At 38.6% G+C, this 25,303-nt stretch overlaps 1 protein-coding gene and 1 long non-coding RNA gene across 14 annotated transcripts in view; one reads left to right on the forward strand and one right to left on the reverse strand.

The window, feature by feature from the left end:
- FRY (FRY microtubule binding protein) overlaps positions 1 to 25,303 on the reverse strand; it is a 251,433-nt gene that overhangs the window by 117,499 nt on the left and 108,631 nt on the right. For all 12 annotated transcript variants that reach the window (XM_030042562.2, XM_030042563.2, XM_030042557.2 and 9 more), the window contains 2 exons: positions 9,001 to 9,054; positions 175 to 314 (listed from right to left, as the gene is read on the reverse strand). In XM_030042562.2, coding sequence (XP_029898422.1) covers positions 175 to 314; positions 9,001 to 9,054 — 194 coding nt within the window. The remainder of the gene's footprint in view (positions 1 to 174; positions 315 to 9,000; positions 9,055 to 25,303) is intronic.
- LOC115353322 overlaps positions 1 to 25,303 on the forward strand; it is a 43,961-nt gene that overhangs the window by 16,766 nt on the left and 1,892 nt on the right. Inside the window, exon 3 of one of the 2 annotated variants that reach the window (XR_003927545.2) lies at positions 9,963 to 11,640. The exons of the other annotated variant lie outside the window; for it this stretch is intronic. This is a non-coding gene — a long non-coding RNA (uncharacterized LOC115353322). Of the gene's footprint in view, positions 1 to 9,962; positions 11,641 to 25,303 lie in introns of those variants that run through there. 2 annotated transcript variants of the gene reach the window in all.

The raw sequence follows: 25,303 nt of genomic DNA on the forward strand, positions 1-25,303 counted from the left end.
AAGACACAATTACTCCATCTGTCTAGAAGCTGAGAGAAGAGATCCAGGAACAAGCAGAAAAAGAGAAGAACAACTTTCAAGCAACTGTAACCTCATAAAAGCTGACAGGTGAAATGCTAGACATTTCACCTTAGAATCTATCAATAATGTATATATGCATATTCAAAATCATACCTTTTGGATTTAGTGCTTGTTCTTGGTCTGTACTCATGAGATTCATCTTCTATGCCATTCTGTCTTTTATACCAGTCAAACAAAGTGCGCAGGATAGAGGGTAGACAATATTCTGAAAGTGAGCTCATTGAGCTTATTACCTATGGGGAAAATACAACAAATCAATGAATCAACTGGTGTTCAAGTTTCCTCTCCTCCTTAAAAAAAAGTACTAATTCAGTGGTTAGACATGTTCTTTCTTGTTTTCATCTCGTTTTTGAGATCCATGATACAAGCAGTGACTTATATTCTGCATTTCCCATTGAAACATAAGCAGAAATACAATAATGGGCTGTATGGCGATAGTGCCTTTCCATTGATGATACTAAAATGCATTAAAATTGTGTATCACATCTTACAATGTGCCAGAAAACTATCTAGTTCTTCAAGGGGGTTTTTTGGTGTTTTTTTTTTAAATTTTATTTTATTTGTTACACAATGTTGGTTTGAGTTTGAGCAGATCATAAGGCAAGAAAAAGTGATGAATCAGAGGTACTGTCTTCATGGGTTGCATCTGACTGCTGGAAGCCCCTCCTGAAACTCAGAATACGTTGAGAAACCCCATAAGCTCTGCAATAATCTTAACCAACTGAAAGTGCAGATGCATCCACCTTACTATTAGGCTGATACACCTGATAACTTAGACTTCTCTTTTATATATAGGAAAATATTTACAGTTTCCTGTGTCTTTGTGCGCACAAATAAGTGAAACATAGTTTAAAATCATTCCTTAAAAGTTCCTGATTAAACAGCTCTAGTGGCATACTGGAAAAGAAGTTTACGGCTCTATCAGTATAAACTGTGTCACCAATTACAGAAATGTTACTGAATATGTTACTGCTGAACTATGACTTAAACTTGCTATTACAGGAAACCATAAAGCTGCAAAACATGAAAAGATCAAAAGCTAGGGTGAAAAAACCCCCCACTATTATACAAGAGGATTATATATGTATTGCAACTGAATGGTCACAGCTGCACCATTTGTGTACATTCTAAGAAAATAGAAAACTATTTAAAATAGGAATAAACTACTGATCTGGAGATTTGTGATGACCTCAAGATCATGCAGGGCTTCATCCTGCAAAGTGCTGAGTAGCAGGAGTGAAGTGCTGAAGTACGTACTTCATGTCAAGTACGATGCTTATGTCACTAACCCTGGCAGGTTTATCCACCTGCTTAAATTTAAACCAGCACATTTCAGTGCTTGTGGAACAGCAACACTTTAATGTCTCGTGTAAGATCAAGCTGTGACTAAGACAAGAGCAAAACTGGGAGACCGAGCACCTTACATACAATTCCCAGAAATTACTAAGGCCTTAAATGAGAACTTTTGTGGATGACAGTTAGTTTAGATCAATAACTCTGATCTCTTTTGCAGTTTTTCAGCCTCAGAATTTCACTAATTCACAGTGATGATGTGGTCTAAAGTTAATGAGACACTTTGAGGATAAAGTATTACTGTGCAGATATTATGGCCTAAAATTAAACATGGAGCATTAGAAAGCTATAACAACTGCCCTTGTAAAAATAAAAGTTTCTATAAAAGTACTATTTTAGGAAAGCTTTCAATCCAGTGTTTCCAATTTATTTTATTACCTGAAATATGAAACAAGTTGATGTGGAAGATGGCATGAAGGCACTGCTTGCAGCAGTGACAGGAGGCCTTTAATGAAGAATTACTACAGCAGCCCAGCGTCAATTATACCAAAGCCTTCAAGCGTAATACTTCAGATAAATACTTACTTAAAAGACATGAATCACCTAGTGTCAGTGCAAACTATTCACCACCAACTCAGAACGCTTGGGCATTTCAATCACATCTCTATTGTCTTCCAAAAGTTTTTCTGAAGCTGGCATAACACCAGTTGTTATGAGATGCAGCGAAAAAGGGTTTGCTGGGGAAGACTACAATAGAATCATAGAATCATAGAATAGTTTGGATTGGAAGGGACCTTTAAAGGTCATCTAGTCCAACCTCCCTGCAACGAGCAGGGACATCTTCAACTAGATCAGGTTGCTCAGAGCCCCGTCCAGCCTGACCTTCAATGTTTCCAGGGATGGGGCATCTACCAACTCTCTGGGCAACCTGTGCCAGTGTTTCACCACCATCATCATAAAAAATTTCTTCCTTATATCTAGCCTGAATCTACCCTCTTTTAGTTTAAAACCATTACCCCTTGTCGTATCGCTACAGGCCCTACTAAAAAGTCTGTCCCCAGATAGACCTAAATATCTTTTAAGAGATCACAACGTTTAACTGTAAGTGAAAAGTTGTTTCAATCAGGTCTTCCTGCACGTCCGGTGACAAATTTATCAATGCTGTTCTCTAAATCCCAACTACGCAATTTCACTCACTGCAAAAAGTCAAAGTGATTCCTGTTAAATCTCCTCAAGCCGTACTTTCTCCGCTGAATTTACAGTGTGTGTCTTTAGCAGGGATAAAAGGTCAATATAGCTTTTTTTTTAATCTTTCTGTCATTGCACTTTTAAGACAGGAAGGAAGGGTGGACTGGGCAAAGACCTGGCTCTCAGGGAACAGGAAGGGAGGGAAGTCTAGCCAACGCGTTGGTTACTCAACCCTTTTATTTACTGGAAGTAAGTCCAGGAGTGAGATGAATTCTAGCTCTGTGCTGCTCCTGAAAGGGAGTGCACAGATGTACAAATACATCCTTGTTGGACAAATGATCATGTTCTTCCATCATAAATGAACTACCTACTGTATAGCTTAAGGATAAGAAAGCTGCACAAGTAGAGAGCTGTTTAAAACTTGTGTTCACAGAGCATTAAATACACTTTATGTAAATGCTCAATATTTATTTTGGACTAATATGTAAGAGTATATTTAATGAAATTCTGCCCAGATAGTTTGCTACAATTTATATACTTTCATAAAAGTCTTGCTATATTGTCAAAATACAAATATAAGAAATGTTTCCTCTAACAGCTGATAGATACTGATTACTTTTTTTATTTCACATATGAATTTCTATGTGCTTTAACAGCAAATAAATTCAAAACTGCATTCGATTTCCAACAGTATCATTAATTTCTTGGCTCTGCATTTTTTTCATATACCATATATGTCAGTATGTATCTTAAAAATGCATTTTATTGCCATTTTAATAATGCAGAATTGCAGTACTTAATTTTTGCATAGTGTTGGTTTATTTTTTGTAAATCTATTATTTGCATAGTGTCTGCATATTCTGTCTTCAAATTGTTGTTGTGTAGATTCCAAATAATGGACATTAGGAGTGAGATTTTACACCTTCTATCAATGCTACTGAAAGCAGAATTTGACATTGTCTTAGCTATATTTAGTATACCCATAGCCATGCAATAATGTCTTCTCTTCATTCAATGTTTTTTTTCCACTTCATGCATGTCTATAACAAAGCCCCATAACTACAAACAATACAGATTCAAGGAAAATAACACCTGCAATGAAATCCTTGCTCCCTGAAATCAACAGCAAAACTCTCATGGACCACAGTAAGACCGGGATTTCATATGCAACATATGAAATCAAGGAGATAAAGTTAACAATTCCTATTCCAAATACTCTAGAGTGGGGCAGGAGGAAGGTAGAGAGATGAACTGCCCTAAGATCTAATCAAAGCAGCTACATGGTCTAATTCTGTTGGACCTGTTGAGACAGAACATTTTTTTTCTGCTAATGATAGATTTCTAGACAAGTCAACTCTAAGTGAAAAATCTGTAAAATTAAACATTAGGAGCAAGCAGTGCAGTTGTGTTTGTGTAGATCTTTCATTCACATCTTTGTTCTAAGCATTTTTTTGGACAGTGCTATGAAGTTAAATCTCCCTGGGAATGGTTAAAACTGGTAACTATTAAGTTGGACTTACTAGTTTTCATCTATGGCCTTGGTTTTGTGAGTAAAAAAACAGGATTTTTTTATACCATAATTTTGTAGTTGGGTATTTTCACCTAGCTTGCTTATACATTAGCAATGTTTATAGCTATTTTACTGCCAGGATAACAGTTTACATGAAAACCCATTTATTTCTATGTGCAGCAAGTTCAGTTCTGAACGCGTTACCTTTAATTTTTCCTTCAGATTTACTTCTTCACACACACTGCTTGAACCGAAACCTCTGATCAGGCGCCAAGGCTTGTTCTATGACCCCATCACCACCATTTCTTATACTTCCTCTACCATGTGCCCTTCTGCTGGTGAAGAAGGACAATGCGTAAAATCCAGGGAAAGGGAAAACACAAAAAGGGCCACCTGCAGTGCTGCTGCAATGATGATGATACCATTATTCACTTACTACATCTAATAAATAAAATATTGGATGAGAATAATTATCAGCATGTCATTTACCACGTTTAGGCTGTTATGAAAAAGGGACACTTAATCATTAGTCTTACTGTCTTCTCTATTTATATTTTCCACATTTTTTATTATTATTCATTTTTATTTTCCTTTTTTTAGCTTGACCTATTTTTCCTTTCCTTCTCTTAGAAGTATATAAAACATTAAATGTTTTTGCTTTCCAATCTGTATTCTCCAACCAAGTGCACTTCTAAGAAGAGTGTAGTATAATGAAAAAGAGCACAGTTTTTTGTGCAGTTTATGCTGAAACTCCTGCAACAGGCACCTCATATAGACAGTTTCATATGAAAACTACGCCTTGCTGTTAAGTTTTCACTACCATGGCCAAAACATTACATTCATTTCATATCTTCATATGGAAAAATGTCTGCAGGTTGGTCCAAGATTACACAGTGCCCTTTTTCTGCCTCCAGTGTTGTCAGTTCATGGAACATTTATACACCATGGTAAGAACAGAAGATACTTTAGTAGGGGCTGAGAAAAGACTAATAAAAATGTTTCCTTGGGTGAGGATAAGCTTCTTGGATAATTATGATTTTTTTCACCCTAGCTTTTGATCTTTTCATGTACTGCAACTTTATGGTTTCCTGTAATAGGAAGTTTAAGTCATAGTTCAGTAGTACAATGTTTAATAACATTTCTGTAACTGGGGACACAGAGCATGCTAATGCTAAAGCAGTAATGCTCTTTGCCAATAGGCAACTAGAGTTGTCTAATCAAGAACTTTTAAAACATGATTTTAAATATACTATAAAGACATTTAAAAACATATGAAAAAAATGACATAATTTCCCATATATTTTTTCTTTATATACATGCACACCTAAAAAGGCAAATACAGTCACTGTAAGGAATCCAGTTTGTTAGGCTAATGGTGAGATATTCTACAAGTCAGGATAAGTAAGATTACTTCATACATTGCTCAAGATACTATTATGAGTTTGAGGAGGGTGGTGCAATTGGCAGCCAGACAGAGCCCACAGGACAGTACTGTCTGCCTAACAGGAGGCACTGACACTATACCCAGATGGGGAGAAACAGCTCTGCCTGTGCACCGTCAGGCCCCTAGATGCTGGATCCATCACCACCATCACAACTAGCATTCCTAAAATGGTGTTTGAGAATGGGCAGGAAAAAATGCTGGTTCTCAGAGAGCTACAGATAAAGCTGTTTAGGGGGAAGTAAGCAATGCTTTCATAATCGTTTTAAATGGTTTGGGGGTTTCAATGTTAAACCTGATGCTGATTACTCTGGCTAGCTAAAGTTCCATTCTGCTCATTGTAAGTTACTGTAAAGGGGTTTTTTTGGATGGTTTTTTCCACCTCTGAAGCTGACCTTGCAAAAGGCAAATTTTAAATCAGGTCATGCCTTACTTTTGCTGCTTTTTAATTTACAGTTAGAAGATGCAGCTCAGATATTTTAAAGTGACTAGTGACCTGGTCACTTCAGCATCACCTATCAATTTCCTTCAAATTGAACAGAGATAATTTTGATAAAGTCAAAAAAAGAAAATTAGGTTCCTTTGACAGTGTGTCACTTTTGATGCCCTAAAAATGAAAGTCAAAATTATTAGACACCCCTCAAAAATGTTTGTTCATGGGGATTCTCCCTCTTTTCCTCCTTCATTTCTGTAGTAAAAATGTCAGGAATGTCATGTGTGGCCTCTTCTGTTTTCGCGAGATGATTTTCTGTGTTCCAGGAATAAACACCAAAGCTTTCCAAAACTTACCTGAACGGGAGAAGCAAGGGATTATCAACCTGGTCTTCCTTCATCGCATAGACTCTTTAAATATTTGAGTTAACTTAAAAAATAAAACAAGTGGTTTGACTTAAAAGCACACGCCCTCTTGCTTGGATTTTAGTATCATGTGGAATCATGATCTTCAGAGTTTTCCAGGTAGACCACACCTTTATTTTTAATATCAGCAAAATTATCCATACTTTCGTGACAACTTTATAATACTGACATGTTATCATTTGCAAAACAGCTTTATAATACTGCAAGGTACTGACCTAATCTACCAAGTGAAACATGCCAAGCAAAGAAAGACTTTTTGCTCTGTCTTCCTATCTCTACTCTAGCCGAGTTCTTTCAAACCTCTACTGTGTATTACAAATTTTATAATGAAAATCTAACTACAATTCAGCCAAAGTAAAATGACTTTGGTAAGTATGAACCATGTTCTTGAAAACAAGCTCATCAGCCAGGTTCAGGTCCTATCTCCCAATCACAGGTGTACATCAATCCCAGGAGCACTAGAATATCTCAAAATGATTGTGATGTTCAAGCAGAAAACAATGTGAAACCTGAAAAGGGAAACATTCCCAACAGCTCAGGCTGAGGCAGACAGGTAGTCTGAGAATTTCAATCTGAATAGTTTGTTTGGAAAATTTCAAGGTTTTCTGACAGGATGTCTAAGGCAATCTCAGCTCTATACTTTTCTATCAACTCTACACATAGGTAGGACTCTAGATATGCAGTTAGAAATATATACAAGTGGTGTGTGTAAGAAAATTTGCCTTTGTTTTTTGTCTGCATTTGGTTTCCCTGCGCCCAGCATTCAGGGTAAACTGCTACAGTAAGAAATACACAGCTTTTACTCTAGGAAGCATTCGCTGTTCTCATTAATTGATCTTGACTTAATTGTTCAATTTTCTGTCTACTTACCAGTAACTAGGAGAAGCATGAGTCTTCTAATTCTTCCTTGTAAAGGGCCGCAATTTGCTTAACCATGAATATTTAGTCAAATCATGGCCACCCATTATGTGTTTGTTTAATACACTGCAGGAACAGTATCACAAGGTTTGCATATGGGCGGTTTAATTTGTTTTTCTTTCCCATTTATGTGTGACACTCTTCCCACAGGAAGGAAAAAAAAAATACATAGAATTAAGGTCAGAATACCACAAAAAATTTCACTAGGCAGCTAGGGAGTACTCACAAAGCAGCCTCCTTTAGCCTACAGCGGCTGGCTCCCCTGCAGGGTCTCTCTGTGGTCAGCGAGGTGGGCAAGGAGCTCCCCAGTGCAACGCAGAAGTCCTACTGTTCACCTCCTGCTCTGAACAGCCCTTCAAGCAGGCTACCCCTCCCCAAAAAGCAGCTACAGAACAACCTAGAGAGCATCACTTTGTCAAGCTAAAATTATGAAGCGAGCCTTTGTGAATGCCAGTGGGGTCTCACAAGGCATCTTTGCTTCTGGTGCAATGTATCTAAAGTCCCAGAAAACACAACCTAACGTGCGTTAAATTCATTTTAGGTTCTGAAGTCCTACTCATACCTATCTCCTCTCCCAAAGTTAAGTTAATCAATATGGTACCTGCAGCTCATGGCATTAGCCACAGTTGCTTTCAGAGTTGTTCCTGGTGCTGCTGCTTCTGCTATATCTTTCTGTCCTGTATTTCTGGCACCACTGGCAGCACAGTGGTGGGGGCAGCCATGGAGTTGGCAGCAACGGCAACAGCAATAGCAGCTGAGGCAGGAACGGTGGAGCAGCAGATTATCCTTCCTCTTTGTTGGGAGAGAGTTTTGGCATCCTTTATGCAACTTAAACTCTTTAGCACCTATCTTTATTTCAAATAGGTTACTTATGTAGGAATTTTCTCTAGATGCCTTTTTTTTTTTTAAGAACTGCTGACAAAAATTTATTCTCTTATACCATCATTAAAAAGTGTGTATATTGCTGTTGGTTTTATTTTTATACTTGTCCCATTTTCCTTATATAATAAATTTATTAATCTAATGCCAGATATAAAATTAATTTTATTAATTACAATTTTATTGTTTTATTAAATGAAATCTAGTTAATGATATAAATTTTATTTTAGTTTTTCATGATTCTTCCCTGCCAATCATTTTTCTCTAATTATTATTTACCTTGTCATATATAGACATTTATCCTAACAACTGAATTTATGGTTAATTTTAAATACAACAGGTTGGCTCAGCCTATGTGAGGTGCAGCATACTCCTAAGTCATGCTGGGTCACAACTACAGAGACAAAATAGACTGATAAGACTGACGGCAATGACAATGATTCTAAAGGCCCTCATATTAACCGTAAGAAAAAACTCATAAAAGAAAGATTGGGGGCCATGCACCTGTTTCAAAAACCAGATATTCTGAAAAGATACAAAGTTTGTTTCGAAACCTCCATCAGGGGAAACAGCCAGGAAACAAAATGTGTGCCTAATACACTGTAAAAAGTAAAAAGTTCTATGGCAAAAAACTATTGAGCTTGAAAACAGTGGAAGAATCCTCCTAATTTAAACCCAAGAATGGATAGGCAAAGCACTCATCATTCTATGAAAGTACATTGAGAGACATTGCTTTTGCAGTATGCAATGATAGTACAAGGACACTAAACTGCCTCCAAGTATTTGTCTTACAGCCTGAGGAATGGAAATAATATCATTTCAAGTGTCTTACTTGATCAAACTGGGGGTCTTCTCCTCGTTGCAGAGATTTGGTCAGTGGCTTCTCCTAAAAGAAAATATATTAAATATGTATTACTTAAGATCAATACTATGATATATTCTATCAACTCTACTATTATTTTTCTGTTAAGATTTTTACTCATATAATTTGCCTCCTGATTGGTTTCATGCTGGAGATACTGTTTGTTTCATATGCAAAGCAGACCTCTGTATACATATGACCTAATACTGACCGAGGGTCTTTCGTGTCCTTAGTGTCTTTCCAAGAAAGAGAAGGATTACCCGTTTATTACACCCGAGTTCCTTGGTGCTCACACTGATGACAAATTCTTCCAAAATCCTAAAAAGCACCTGGTATTTCCTCTAATACATAAGCAAGGAGCTCTATTTAGCTACATGATGTACCTTCTTGTTATAATACTACCAGGCAATACAAACATGTCCATAGATACAGTGCATCATGCAGTGCATACTGAAAGAAAGGTGTTTTTAGAAGAATCAAATACCATAGAGTTCATTTTTAAGGAAGATAATTGTGGAAGAAATGGCTGTATTACTCAAAAAAAAAAAAAAAAAAAAAAAGCAAGCATTTTCAGAATGGAGGCAAATTTTCAAGATACATTCTCAGAGTACTGGGAATGCCAAGAATTGCCCAACTCAGAGTCCCCAAGTGTGAACATCCATTCACCTTTATGGCTTCTTTGCCAAGCAGGCTCAACTACTGAGGCCTGCAGAAGTACATAGTCCAGTATTCTAGATATACGCAACAGTATACAAAACATGAATCTCCTAAACCACAATGAAAATAAACAAGGCATGAAGGCAGATGACAGTCTGAGAAACATGTCACCATCACCATCACAATTCTGCACTGAATTGTACTACTGTTGCTGGTGTCTGAAATGTGCCATCGCCTTATTCTTCTGTAAATCATGCATCTTTCTTCTCCTACAGCTGCAAGATCGGGGCTCTCCCACCAGCTCAGCATGAGATTTTCTGTTCAGCTTTCAGCAAACTATTACACTCATCAGCATCTGTTAATGTATCAGGCAAAATACCATCACTGCCAGGGGATGTGAGATGCAAAACAAAGAAATCTGTAAAGCTGCTGAGATAATGGAATGGAGAGACTTGAGGCGCTCCAAAGATTTCTATTATTTAATGTTTCTCTCTGGAGAAAACATTGCCCAGTATCATCTGCTGACTGATTTTGAAATTAATTATGCTGATCCACTTGTAACGCCAGCTGGCAAGGAGGCTGGCTGCAGGGTGACCGCAGTATCCCCTGACTACCTACCAAATAGAAGAATCAACAAAATGTTTTCTACTGAGTCACTGATTTATCCAGGACAGTCATCAATATTTTTCATTGTTATCTCTGATGTCTAAAGTGACTCCTCCAGGTTACATTAAGGGCACAACAACTATTAATTAGAACTTTATGACAGATTATTGGTAATGAACAGACACAGTAAAACCTTGTAGCTCAGAAGCAGACGCCACCCACCCACAGTTCTCCTCAATCAGTAACTTGGTGCTACCCTACCTAGTTGTGTCTCATGGGAGGACAATACTTCTTTTGTCTGTTGCAGCACAGTGAAAAGGACAGCAGATAATCTTTCAAAAGTAGCGTTCAACTTATTTGAAAGGAAAAAGATTGTTAAGTTTTCATGGGTCCTGGACAAACCAATGTACTGAGAACTAGTGCGGTTTGGAAAAAAAAACAACACACAATTTTTTTTTTAAATTAAATTTCTGATTCTGTTACAGAAGACTTATGTTACCACAGAGAAGTTTCTTAAGGTCTGTTTCAATAAAAAGGGCTTCGGCATGCAGAAGCTTTGTGTTCCTGTGCCCGACACTGCAACGTTTGGCTTTCAGGGTGGTATCTAAAATCCTGCAGAAATGCACGCAGTGTTTCAGGCAGAAATGAGGTATGGGATTCCTTGTCACATGCTTATCTGTAAGGTGGACACAATTAAATGAGACAGAACATGCTCTGGGAACCCAGGTCTGGAACTGCGATCCTGAAAATGTCCTAATCACCTGCTACCTATCTCTGGAAGCACACACACCTCACAAATACTTCAGTTGCTGATGATGACATTCGCCAGGGGCTGCGCTTCCAAGTTAGTGAAGATCCCTCCATTTGGTCAAGGCAATACAACTCATCTCTTGCCCTCTTACAGGCAACTAGAGCAGGGCTTCCCAAACTGCGGTACACGCACCTAAAGAAACCACTCACAGGCCAGGCAACAGACTTGGTTGCAGCAGAAGGCAGCCCTGGGATGGAGACCAGCCAGGGACGCCTACCAAAAGCCCAGAAGGGTTCTGCTGCTGTAACTTCTCAGTGTCTCCAGCCTAGGGCTTTAACCGAGGCCTTTTTCTTCCCTTTATCCCATCCTGCACCTACTGCTGTTCCTGCCGCTTCCCCTCTCCTCGCGCTCTTGCCAGGCAGCAGCTGGTGCTGCGGCTGCGGCTGCCTCTTCTTCGTCCCCCTGTTCGGGTTGCTGCTGCTCCTGCTTTTTCCCCGAGTCCTCCCAAGTGCGGTGCTGCCGCTGACTCTGCCTGCAGCGACAGCAGCAACGGCTCAGCCCGGCGGGACTCGAGCTGACCCCGTGAAGCCGAGTTCTGGGAGCCCGTGTCAGAGCAACTCACTGTACCCCTGCAGTGAATGGCAATAGCCACAGAAAGTTTTACTGGGGGCTTGGAGATTTGAGAAAACTCAAAGTACAAGTTTTTACTATTTACTTTATTACTAATGATGAGTACTGAATAGACAATGAACTGACTAAAGATGGAAGGGCCAGACACAAGTATGTTTTTTGGTGTCTAAGAGCTCCTAAAATATAAAAGGATGACTGCTTACGTGATGAGGGTAACGACTGACAACATGTCAGGAAGACACTGCTGAGTAAATTTAAAGACACCTCAACTACATGCAGGTGCTTCAAGCGTCCTTTGAAAACAGCGTTTTTTCTTTATGCAATAGATAATTTCTTCTCATCTACTGTAAACAACTTGCCTATTCTATACCACTGAGTTCTAACATCCTTACAAATCTTACCATTTCATTTTATGCAGTATTTTCAACATCACTGCCATGGCAGCTACTATATAAAATATATTTATACTCATGGTAGACATTTTAATTATATACCAAAGGTTCAGGACCGGCAAAGGCAAGGTTAAAACGTATAATAAAGTGAAACTGCGTCCGAGTAATAGATTCCATAGCAGTCTATTTACCCTGGAGATACACTTATTTAAAAGTTTTTTTAAAAATCTTAAAAATGTTTTCCAGCCTCAAGGCACTATTTTATTTTTATTTATTTTCTTGCCCACCCAATTCAGAAATGGCAAAGAGGCCCTTTTATATTACAAGTTGACTCTGTTTGAGTCTCTGTAGCTATAATACATTCTACAGAAATGTATTCCAAATCTTGGATGAATAGGTAGGCTGAATTTGGAGCCAAAGCCTACAACCACAAAATATGAATAAAGAAAGTTTTGATTAATCTGAAAGAGCCCATAGCTTTCTGGGCTATAAAAAACATCAGAAAATTTCAGAAGAATGGACTCTCAATAATAACATTTCCATTTTTAATCACTAAGTTAAACATCCTTATTTCTTGTTTGAAGTGCTGCCTTCAATTGTATACTCTGTATTTGTTCACACTGGAAACTCCCATGATATGAATTCACATTAGAGATAAGCAGTAAAGATCAGCAAAGACAATTTTGCATTTAATATTTGAAACTATTGTTTTTCAATAAAACTGCCTAAACTTTTTGCATCGCCAATGCTTACAAACAAAAAGCTCACCTAAGAATTAATTTCCTTCCTCTGCCTCATTGCTGTTGTGAAAACATTCATAGAAAAATAGAGTATGTTGAATATGCAATGGCAGATATATATTTTATCACATTTGCACTCATCAACTAAATACAGTATTTATAATTTATCTAAAAAATAACGTATAAGTCAAACCTTCTATTCACATAGGCACACTAAAACATTTCTCCAAAGACTGTTGGCTACTTTTAATGGTTAATATATTAATGCTTTTTCAGGGCTGCTACACAAATATAATTGGGTAAATTTACACAGGAATAGCTTTGCTCGACCACCTGTCACAGAACTGAGTCTTAGGGGAAACACGAAAACAAAAGGATGTTGTGGTGCCTGTTAAGCTTCACTATATCACCATGTTATAAAGCTCTATAATGCCCCTTAAAGTTATTTCCAACCTCAGCAAGCATTAAGCACATTATTCCTACTGAACTATGATGGGGTACTCTATTACTGACTGAGATAAACCCCATCTTTTTATAAGAGCATGGAGGATGAAAGGATATTTTGATACAAATCATAACTTTTGCACTGCATGCTAGAAAGCAGCCACACATACTCTACTGAGTAGTCTGCTGGGATGGAAGAGTTACCAAAAAGAAACAGCAGAAGAATGGACCTTTTCACATAAAATGGAGTAGACACAGACCACATTCAACTACTACAGCTACAATATATATAAAATGCGTGTAAGTGCAATCTTAAGAGAACCAAAAAATCCCCAAGTGTAACTCTTTCCTGCTTATGCTGTATCATCACATAAGCCCCCCCCGCCAATTGAACATCTTTGTCTTACATTCTTTTCAGCAGTAAAGGAAAGTGGTGTTTTGTGGGAAGAGGTCTGCTCCAAAAATAACCGGGCCAAACATGCTAAATTTTTTATTTTGCCATTGGTTATTTTGTACATACAAGGATCGGAAAACATCTCACTGTCAATCTTGTGCTCACCTGGTGTGTGAACCATTTTCTGTATCACCTAGGAGAAAATGCCACGATGCCAATTTGCTTCTGAAGGCTGGGCATGGGAAACTTTATTCCACAGCGGAGCACCCACCCTTCAGATGCAGCTTACCTACTAGCCAGTTGCCTCTGAAAGGGAGTTGGTCTGTCTGGTCCCTGCCTCTATTTCGGCTGTGTGCTTCTACCTCCTCCCTCCCAGAATGGATCTATGCTGATCCTGCAATGAGCAGGTTCATGCAGCTGAACTTGCAAGTATTTACTTATGTTTTGCCCTCTCAAAAATGGATAGAACAGTCTATGGTCCCATAAAAAAGCTGTTGTACTGAAAATAGTTCTGAACTTCTTGGGAAATAATTTTCATCTCTTATTTACCTTTCTACTATTTGAGAATTCCCCCCACCACCCCAGGACACCTAGTTAATTTATACCTAAGCAATTAAGAGAGCCAAGCTTTTTGACTCAAAAGCACAATCTGTTTACTCTGATAGTCTCCCAAATGTCTCCCACCTGGAACTTCTATGAAACAGGTAATTAGTGTCCTGTTTTCACAACTGTTCTTTGCAAGTCAGCAGATCCTCATGCATAAAAATATAAATTGCCTGTTCAGTGGATGACAACAGAATCTTTGATTTCTCTTGTTGCTCTGCTCAGCATCAATTAGCTGCTAGATACCTCTTTTAAGAGACTGTGTCAGTGACCATGGTACACAGACAGTAAAATAAACAGAAAAGGGGATTTCCTTTATCAACCTTTGAAATTCTAAGCATACACCAAAAGGAAATTCTAAAGGCAAACATAATAAAAAAGATATGGCAATATAGCTTTAACACCACAACTCTGTGTAAGACAGAATTAGACTCCAAAAATGTTAACGAAAAATATGATTAACTTCATGTAACTTTTGAAAATTAAGTAAAAAAAGCAATGTTAATTGTACATGGTATTTCATATGGAGGAAAAAAAAAGCATATTTCAAGTGGCTATGAAATATATGTAAAAATATTCTACATCTCCCATAAATTTTTAATTTAGCAAGCTCAGGTCAAAAACCTACTTGCCATTACAGTTATTGCATAAAAACAATGAAAGGTGCATGTTTAGAAGACAGGCTCAGTACTACTCAGTCTATTCTTTCTTCATGCAATTGTTCTTTTCTTTGTAACAGCTCTTCTGTTTTGTTTATGTGGAAAAGGATGTGCCCAGTGCTGATGTACTGCTGAATACAAAACTGTGTAACAAAACATCAGTTCAGCTTCAAATACAGGTTTTCACACTGACTCTCGCCTCTTTGGCATCCACATCATGTACTGTTCTGCCTCAGTGATAGCTTATGTCATCACATCAGGTATTACAGGCTAATTTTTGCCTGATTATCACATTCTCTGCAAAAGGCATCTTTTACCTGTGCTTTCTACTAACAAAACTAAAATGTGGACACTCAGAAAATTTGGTCATGAGAATGTTTAATCTGGAGTAACTGATGTATCAGAAAAAATGGCCAAACAAGCCAAAGAAACAGCAAATTAATTTTCAGTACTAATACTAAACAGAAGTGGAGTAAATTCCAAACAGACTGAAGAGAGAAGCAAACCCACTGAATTAGAAATTGCTTTCCAAGCTATTAGATGCACAGTGCAAAAATTAGCACTGCAACTCTCCCAAAATAACATGGAACTTAAGAAAAAACCTCACAAAAAACAAATATGAAAGTTTTCTTTCTTTGACTTACCTTGAGCAAACAACTCAAGAACTCTGACATTCTTACTTGATCAGTAAAAACATTCCCAGACATGCCCTCAACTTGGTGTTGATAATAAATGGTCACAAACTTCAAACAAAGGTTAAGTGCTGTTACAGATATATGGGTAGCTGCAAAAAAAAAACCCAACCCCAAACAGAAAACCTACCACTCTCAGCATTTGTATCTTCTCTAATATTTTTCTATTGCAAAGTGAGGAGCTGTCTAGTAGGTAGGAAGTAAAACAATTCCTTTTAGTAAAGTATTTTAAGCCCAAATATGCTGATGGCTACCAGCAGACCAGCTGCAAAAGAAATATTTTAAATACATGCTTTTGTAAAATCTGGAAAGTTGAAAAGAGTACTCAGGATGACTTTACCAAAATTTGAGCTAGACTCTAGCACAAGTAAGAAAGGAAATTCTATTGGCCATTTATTTTGAGAGTTTTGTGTTAACAGGAATGCCTTTTTAAAATTGTAACTTGATGAACACACCAAAATCCTGTCTGAATACATGCAAGTTTTAAGGTCTGGGCTAGTATCATAATACTTTCCTTGGTTTTCCCTGATTATAATTACCCCAGTACTACCGTGTACAGAAGAAGAGGTGAATTTTACAACCTGTAAGTTTGATAAATTTAAAAAGGGCATCTAGAAACTAAGTGTGGACACTTATAGTTGACACCATAATTCCTTCATAGACATGTGTTAGTAGACTGACTGATTCTGCCTTAAAAACTTCCAATGTAAGAAAATAAAATTTTGTTAATTGGAACCTAATTTGCTGGGGCATAGAATATATTAAGTTTTTAGTGGCATCCTTACTTATTATGAAAATTCACAAAGGACCATGATGTACAGCTTGGGGAAGGACTATAAAGTTAATATAATGGATTAACTAAGAGAGTGCTAATTGAATTTCAAGTACAGGATTGAGTTTATTAGTAGTCCCAAGTCCAGTATTAATGAAATGAGAAAGGCCTGTTATAGGAAGCAGCAGTAATAAACTGTTGTGGAGTTGGAACACAACATGGCTATTACATTGCAAAGCCTGACTGCAGCAAGACACAAAAAAAGGAGGATTTTTTTGCTTATATGATGCATTTTCTTCAAGGTGAGCAAGATATATAGGATTTACTTCTCAAAAACTGTTGAAGTAAATACAGATTTCTTCTTCTGTTGTTTGTGCTGAGATCCATTACAACGCATTGTCATAAAAATGTTTCTCCATAATAGGAACAAGAACTTGCTCAAAATACAGATGCCCAGAGCAAGCTATACTCCATAAAAACACTATTTCCACCTTACTCTCAACATGAAGCCAGGAAGAAGGCTTTCTGGAGTCATACTCTAATAATTAATGATACTTTGAATAAGGCTTCAGTCAAGAGTGGTGTCATGAGATGCAGTATGAGAGTCCAAGATCTTTTATCTATGAGCCTGTGCAACTGGAATAAACATGATGCTCTGAAAAAGCATTCAATACAGTGATTTGTATGCAACTTATTTTTAGCGTTCTAAGAACAACAGACTATGGAGATCTGGACTTTCACATCCATGTCAAGAGCTTTGCGTGAAACTGCTATGCAAAGCCCTGTTTCAGCTGTTTACCAAGGTGGTTCAGCTGGACACTCTTCATCAGCCAATACATGTATTTAAAAAAAAAAATAAAATTCAGAGGTATCCATATAATAATCACTTCTATGAAGAGAAGGATTTTGTGACAGCAGACTTCTGTGAAATAGAAACACTGAAAGATCCAGTGGTAAATTAGATTTAGGAGACAAAGTCACTACAGTCAAGCGTGTAACTTGAACAGCACTGTTCCCTCCTTTCTATCTCTGACATTACTTCTGAGAGCTGGCAAAGAGGGTCAGAGGATGCTCTTCCCTGACCTTGATGTACCCTGCTCATTTGGTTACAGCTTTGTTCCCTAAACAGAGAAGTTAACTGACACGTCAATCCTATATGCAAAGAGTTTTACACCAACTGATTTATGATGAGCAAAGTTGTTTCTTTTGTGCAAGAAGGACATGGGAGACAAATGCAGGAAGCTTTTTTTCTTGCAGAGAATGAGGGATGTGCAGCTTCCCTCTTGAGCTCACCACGTTCTCCGAGTTATTGCGAGAGCACTGTCCTCGCCTTCAGGCAAACTCCTGCCCATGGTGAGAGCAATGCCATGAGGATTTAGGGGACCTCCGTCTTCCAAGCAGTGGATGAGGTCCCTTCTTTTAGGATATTTACACAGAACTGGTAAAATGCTATAAAAACAGGAAGGTCGGGAAGGGTGGGCAGGTTTCCCACATTTGCGAGCCTTGGGAATGAAAATACGGGATTAGCACCAGAGCTCTGATAAAAGGTACAGCAGAGTAAAATGCAGAACGCCTGTCTGGATGCAGACATCCAGAATACCCACGACCAGGCAGGACAGATATCCTACCAGCTACCCAGTACTGAGGCACGGCTGTACGAGAGGGAGACACTTGCAGTTGTTTCTGATACAGAACTGCCCATGATCCCACGCTTTCCCCAATATCTCAATCTCCATGGGAAGCTCTAAGCAGGACGTGCTTCAGTTTCGGCGGGGCGAGCGGCTGAAGCGCTTACGTGGCTTTGCTGGTGTCAGGACTCAGCAGGGCTGGCCGCAGCGGCTGAGGGTCCCCGAACGACAGCAGGCATCTCTGTGGGGTGGGCCAAGACCTGGCAGGGCTCTGGGGAGCCGGAGACCAGTCCTGCTGTGGTGTTGGGGTGGCAGGGACTGACTGCCCTGGGGGCTGTGGGCAAGGGCCTGCCGAGGCCATTAAAGCTTATTAGTGCCCTCAGGGCCCTGACCGCTGGTTACCCATTCAGAGTAATGTGACCTAATTTCATCAAAGCTGTAGGAAGGCCTTATCAGCTGATTTGAATAAATTTAGAGTTGTAATTGCAGGGCTGCTCCAGGCACAGCTGAGAGCTCTGCAAACAGGAACCATATTTCTCTTAAGCTTAAAATAGCCGGAGGGGGTAATAAACAACAGATACTGACCTCGGTAATGGTCTGCTGTGCTGCAGCCACTGCTGCTTTAATGTCAGGTGGCTACTTACTGTCATCAGCTATGCATCTGTTTTCATAGAACAGACCAATAGATGAGGAAAGGTATATTTTTTAAGTGAACTCGAGAAATTCTGATGACGGTCAGTAGTTTTCTTTAAAATTCCTTTATTTTGGGCTTTCTTGGCTATGTGTTTATCTCAAAGGTTGTAACTGTACCGTAACAGACGTGTCCCCACGTGACTTGATCTGAAGCCTTTTCCTCCCGATTACTGGTACCGATCTGACAGATTTCAAGGAGGGTACCAGGATGCCCTTCCAGAGCTAACGTTAGCCTTCACTGCTCTTTTGCTGCAAGTATGATGGCCATAAAAGCCTTAGATTCCACCTGTACTGCATGCCCAGCCAAGGAAACAAGACCTTATTGGGTGGGTTTCCAAACTGGGAAGGTAGCTACATAAAGTATTTAAGTTTTTCTCATATTTGTCATGCCACCAGATATGCAGAGTCAAATATGGCATCACTCAAGCTGTCTGATGTGTAAATGTTGTCGTGGTTTAACCCCAGCCAGCAATTAAGTACCACGCAGCCGCTCACTCACTTCCCCCTCACCCAGTGGGTTGGGGGAGAGAATCAGAAGGAAAAAGGTAAAACTCATGGGTTGAGATAAGAACATTTAAATAGAACAGAAAGGAAGAAACTCATAATGATAATAATAACAATAAAATGACAGTAATAATAAAAGGATTGGAATATACAAAACAAGCAATGCACAATGCAATTGCTCACCACTCGCTGACCAATGTCCAGTTAGTTCCCCAGTAGCAATCCGCCCCCCCCCCCCCCCCCCCAGTCAACTCCCCCAGTTTATATACTGGACATGACATCACATGGTATGGAATACCCCTTTGGCCAGTTTGGGTCAGCTGCCCTGGCTGTGTCCCCTCCCAGCTTCTTGTGCCCCTCCAGCCTTCTTGCTGGCTGGGCAGGAGGAGCTGAAAAATCCTTGACTTGGTCTAAATGCTACTTAGCAACAACTGAAAACATCAGTGTGTTATCAACATTCTTCTCATACTGAATCCAAACCATAACACTATATCAGCTACTAGAAAGAAAATTAACTCTACCCCAGCCGAAACCAGGACAACTGTACCATGCCAGACTCAGGCCCAGAAAAGAGCACATAAATTTAAATTTTAGAACAGAGCAATCCTGATGAAGCAGTACCTCACTGACTTCAAACATGACTCTGAAAGCATGCAAAGAATGAAGCTGTTGCAAAAATATGGAAAGATATCTCTTTAATTAATTGCTACTTATCTGGCAAGAACACTACCAAAGCATACACTTGATTTTCTTTCTGTCCTTCATGATGACAGACCAGTGATAAGACTGGCCTGAGATGACTGTAGTATGACTTTCATTTTCTGGATAGTGGTAATAACCAATATCCTTAAATGACACAAAAATGTGATTAGGGACATGTGGTAGGTTCTCTGCTGTATTTGCAGGTGTCCGCCAACACGTGACACAGTGTGATAGCCTCGGTGACCTTGGATTGAATCTACCTTCCAACATTAAATCCTCTTAGCGATTTGAACCATCATATGCGCCATTGACTATCCTCCAACTATATCCATGTAGTAGTGAGGCTCAGGGACAGTGGAGAGTTTTGCTACCAGAATGAGATCTGAAGCCTCAAACAGCATTCTGCCCACACACCCAGCTATGCAAACCGAGATCACTGAGAAAGCTCCTGTTGACGTTGCCTGGCTATGAAATACATGAGTGTTTCTATGGACCTGTATGTAGCTGCAAATGCCTGTGCCAATGGCTATGGAAAATGTGTCCTTTTCCTTCCTGCTTGCTAAAATGGCATGAACTTTTCCCCTCAATCTCATATGGAAGCTGAATTTCTGACCCACGCTGCATCTTGTCTCTATCCTCCTGCGCTCGCCATCATTATTTCTGAAACCCTACATTTGTCTCTAACTCTTTTTCCAACTGTGTCTTTCACACTCTTTCCCTCAACTCCTATGTTTCAATCCTATGATATGTCCCCCTGAACTACATAGAAGATATCTCATCCTTGGCCACTGCTTCAATCACACAAACCTTTCTAGGTCTTTCAGGAAGATAACTATCCTGAGGTTCAAGATTAGCCACTTGAGAAGGACTACTGCTCTATACTGTTTAGTGCTTGGCTTCTGCTGCAGGTTTCAGCCTGAGATATATGTACTGAGATAACTAGAGGGGGATATTATTTCTGAGGCGATGAATAGAAGGGGAAGTGAAGGCTCTTTATGCCATCAGAACTGTCTTTGGTATATTTGACGCTCTCCATCTTCAGTATAGAAGCTTGATTGTTCCTACATTTTTCTGCCTTCACATCCTTTGAGTACATGAGTAGAGCTTGCTTATTTCATGGATGATATCTCCCAGGCTTAGCTGCCTCTCTCTCTGCTGGGGGAAAGAACAAGCTGATCTGGCCCAGCTTGGGCTTCATTATCACTGGCAGAGCTGGGTTTTGTGGACTGGACTGTACTTGGAGAGCCGGTGAAGTTCCAACAGAAGTTGATTAGTGAAGGAGGGAAGAGTGATGACTGAGACCCCTGTTCTGCTTAACTGATTTCTTGAAACAGAGAAGTTAGCTGCTGGAAAGTCTGAGTAAAAAGAAACAGAACCAAGGAGACAATCCACACAGAAATCAAACTAAGTCCTTAGATATGGCTAGGACTTGAATAAAATAATGAGACCAAGTGTTAGTCTAAAAAATGGACCTGGGATCCAGTCAATGACCTGCAGGAAAGAAACTCCGCTGAGCAGCTGTTTGCTGGGAACACTGGGAGATGGGCGTTCTCCTGAGGAGAATGACTGTCCTACGACTGACAGACATAGATCTGCCCATTCAACAAGCCACTGAATGCATCCACTGTAACCGATCTGTAGGGCTCCATACAATAAAAGGATAGTATATTCAGGTTACATAGCAAGTAGTTAAAGATGGTGTGGGGATGCTTTCACTTTCTTATGAACAGGTGAGAGGACAGTCCTCAGCACGGTATAATAAAGTGAGGCAGAATTTCATAAAGAAGCATCTTAAGTACTTCAGAGACAATTACAGAAAGAATAGATAATTATTCTTAATGTCCTTCACATTATTTGTGACAATTGGATCTAAAAGAACTAATCTACTAATATTTATTTATATCATTTAAATACTAAATAAAGAATACAGTAGAAATAAAGTGTTATGATACGTTAGATACAGAGTTATGGTATTATGAACTATGAGCTCCGTAGGGTTGGGATGGACTGCCCACATGCTTTACAGAATTTTGCCTACCACAAACACTAGTGGAATAAAAGAATTATATTAATGATGAGTGACATAATCCTTGAGTCACGTAGAGGTGGACAGGGACAGATGACAAAGGGAATCTGGCATGTTTATAGCATTTATAGAGAAAGGTCCTAGGGAGGATACTTTTTGTATGGGAAAAAAAGAACAGCATTTTCAATATGTACGTGCATAAAGTTATTCAGATAAAGCTGTCTTCTTTTCAATTTATCTGGGCATACACATGCTGAGCGGATGGTTAGGACAGAGCAAGGCAGTATGCCTTCCCTCTTTCCATGAAATTACTTGTTCCTTATAGTAACTCCTGTCTGTGCACTGTCAATAAACAGGGATCCAAAGTCCCTGTGTATGCCAAACTATTCATGTGGACTTCAAATATAAAAAATGTGCAATGCTAATGTGTCTCATTATAGATGACAACAAAGGAGTCATTCCTCATGTGATGCAGCTGAACTTTATTCTATGTAAACCAGAAAATTCTACATTACAACTGTGGGTTAAAACTGCTTGGTATTATTATAGCCTACATAAATCTTTCTAGTTACCACAGCCCAGTCCTCAGAAACCAAAAAACCTTCTACTTCCTTTTCTTCCAAGTCTGTCCTTAGCATATTTCTTCTCTTGCCTAGAGAAAGTGAAGCCTAGATTAAAGCTAGTCAGACAGCAGCGCAACTATACATGTTGGTTAGTCGGTCTTTGCAAAAACAAACTTGCATTATTCTTGCCCTTTCGATCTTCCTAACCACCTGCTTGGCTGTTATCACCAGCCCTGTTTTGAAATAGGTCTGTATTTTAATGTCTTTGAGCTTCTAATGAAATGGAAGTAAATAATACACAAGTATCAACCACATCACTGCTTTCAGTTTTTTTCCAATAGCGAGATATAACCTACCTAATAAAAGGAGAAAGTTATAGGCAGACTACATGAATATGCTTATAGTCCTAATCCTATAATGAGTAAATTCTGTTCTTGAGTTCAGTATTCAGCACAGTAAAAGAAGATGCTTGCAGGAGAAAAGCATAATGAAAGTTTACCAACAGCTAAATTAACCATTAACCACTGTCAACGCCTGTAGCTCACTATGTTTTATCAATGTCTACAGCTGTGTGTAAGTACTGCTAAAAGCCGTATTTAAAGATTAGCCTGATCAGTATGCACAGGATGAATTATTACCCTATGTGATAATCAACAGTCCTAAAAAGGAAACTACTTTCTGGGTTTTTTCCTTACAGTGTTAAGATTCGTAAACGCATTTTATCATTTGAACTGGCAAAAATATTTCCCTGGCTTCCTCATTCTAGCTTCATTTTAAGGTCACCACTGCTTGAAAAAAAATCAGCAGTAACAAAATATCAAATTGTGTTTGCAAGTGAAGCAAGGCAGAGAAGATTTACAATATAAATTGATAAAAATTAAATATGAATGCAATCAGCTGTGAAAAAAGGTCTGCAGGAAAAATTCTTAATATTCGCTATAAAGGAGAACAATTATGGACAGAAAAGAAGCAGGAAATTATTAAAGGCTTATCAAGAAGAAATTATTTACATTTCATTTATGTGAATTTAATTTTATAAACTGGAAAATCCCTTTTAATTAATTCTGCCACCAAATACCTTTAATTTGGATTAATATAATTTGACAATCTGGGTACAGTAGTCTAATCATTAAAAATTAGCCACATAATTGTGAACTTAATGTAATTATTGAAATGTTTGTTAATTTTCAGAGACACTAAAAAGCTGAAAAAATTGACCTGAAATTCCAAATAAAATATTCTTCAGACAAAGTAAAAAAAAACCCAAAACCCCACACCTGGAAACAAAAGGTTTCCATTCTAACTTGTTAAAGACTTAGCAGTGGATTGTCAACATTAGATTCATGCCTATAAAACATATTAACTGGGGAGTGCGTTTTTTATGATGATCACTGCCAGATCCACTAACCAAAATGTCAAATCATACTCTGCTGACAGCCAAGGCAGCAGGAGGAGTAGGTGACATTGCCCTGTGCTTTCTCTGCCACTGGAATCTTGCTATCCCAGCTGAGATTTCATGGGGCTGCAGGAGAGGGGCGGTGCTGTGCCCTAAAAAACAGCAAAAATTTTTTGTGCCTTGCTAGCATCTGCAACTGATGGCGGGACACAAACCTGGTTTTCCACTATAGTTGTCAGAACACTGTGATTCACAGTTGGGCTCTGTGTACATCACAAAAGAAAGAAATGGATATATCAAACAGGCATATGGAACCCAAAGAAACAGAAAAATTCATAAAAACGACAGTAATGATAATCAGAAAGGATAAGGAGGCAAAATGTGTGTATGAAAAGAAATACCTAGGTAAAAAATGTATCAGTAAGTCTTTAATTTAATCCCATAGTAACTTCAGAGCTTGAATGTGAGCTAGACTTAGTGATAAAAGAGGAAAAAGCAATTATATTATAAACAGATCATTTTAGCTTCTCTAAAAGATATCTTAAGTATTCATCACTCATTATAAAATTAAACTGTCATATCTTGTAATGACTTAGAGAATTCAGACTAGAAACATCTCAGTGTTAGAGTACTTTGCAAGTTTGATTTTCTTTGAAGTATGTTTGAGTTTAATTAGAACAGAATCTTCAAAGAGCTCACCATTTGACTACCTATTGTGAAAAAAGGCCAAAGGGTGGCTCTGCACCTTCAATTTATAATCTTTGTCTCGCAAATCCCTGGGACTTCCAGGTCACAGCTCTAGTCAGTAGAGTAGAAATGTGGGAACAAAGCTGTCAAATATCCAACAGCTACCCCACAAAAATGGAGACTTAAATTCTTAGCCATTATTCCAGAATAATTTTTGCCATTTTCCCTTGTCACCTTCTTTCAGTACAACCTAATTATTTCAAGATCACTTTGCCTGAATGTCTACAAAATCCTGCTTACACATTTGTCACAGTCACCCTCAAACAGCAGCATGCCATGACTTGTAAGTCCTATCAGTACTAATAAGATGTATGTCATTGAATTATTGTTAGTGTCTCACAGTTAGACCCCTGTAAGAAATATGTTCTGAAATGTTGATAAGAAGAAGGTGACATTGTAGTCTCTTGTCATATTTTTACATTCTACGTTGAATTTACCAAATAAAATTTCACCGAACAACCTCTGGAATAAGGTAAGATCAACATTCAGATATTAATAGTTTCACAAAGCGACAAAATTAACATATCAACACACAGCAACTCAAAATCATCTTAACACAATGTGAAATGGGAATAAATGAGGGCCATTGGTTCATATCTATTTCTGAAATATTATATGAAAATGCAGAGGTTAGTGTTTAAGAGTAACAGAGGTGCTATGAGGAAATTATGTTC

The sequence above is a fragment of the Aquila chrysaetos genome, chromosome 19, assembly GCF_900496995.4.
Source record: "Aquila chrysaetos chrysaetos chromosome 19, bAquChr1.4, whole genome shotgun sequence".
Classification (NCBI taxonomy): domain Eukaryota; kingdom Metazoa; phylum Chordata; class Aves; order Accipitriformes; family Accipitridae; genus Aquila; species Aquila chrysaetos.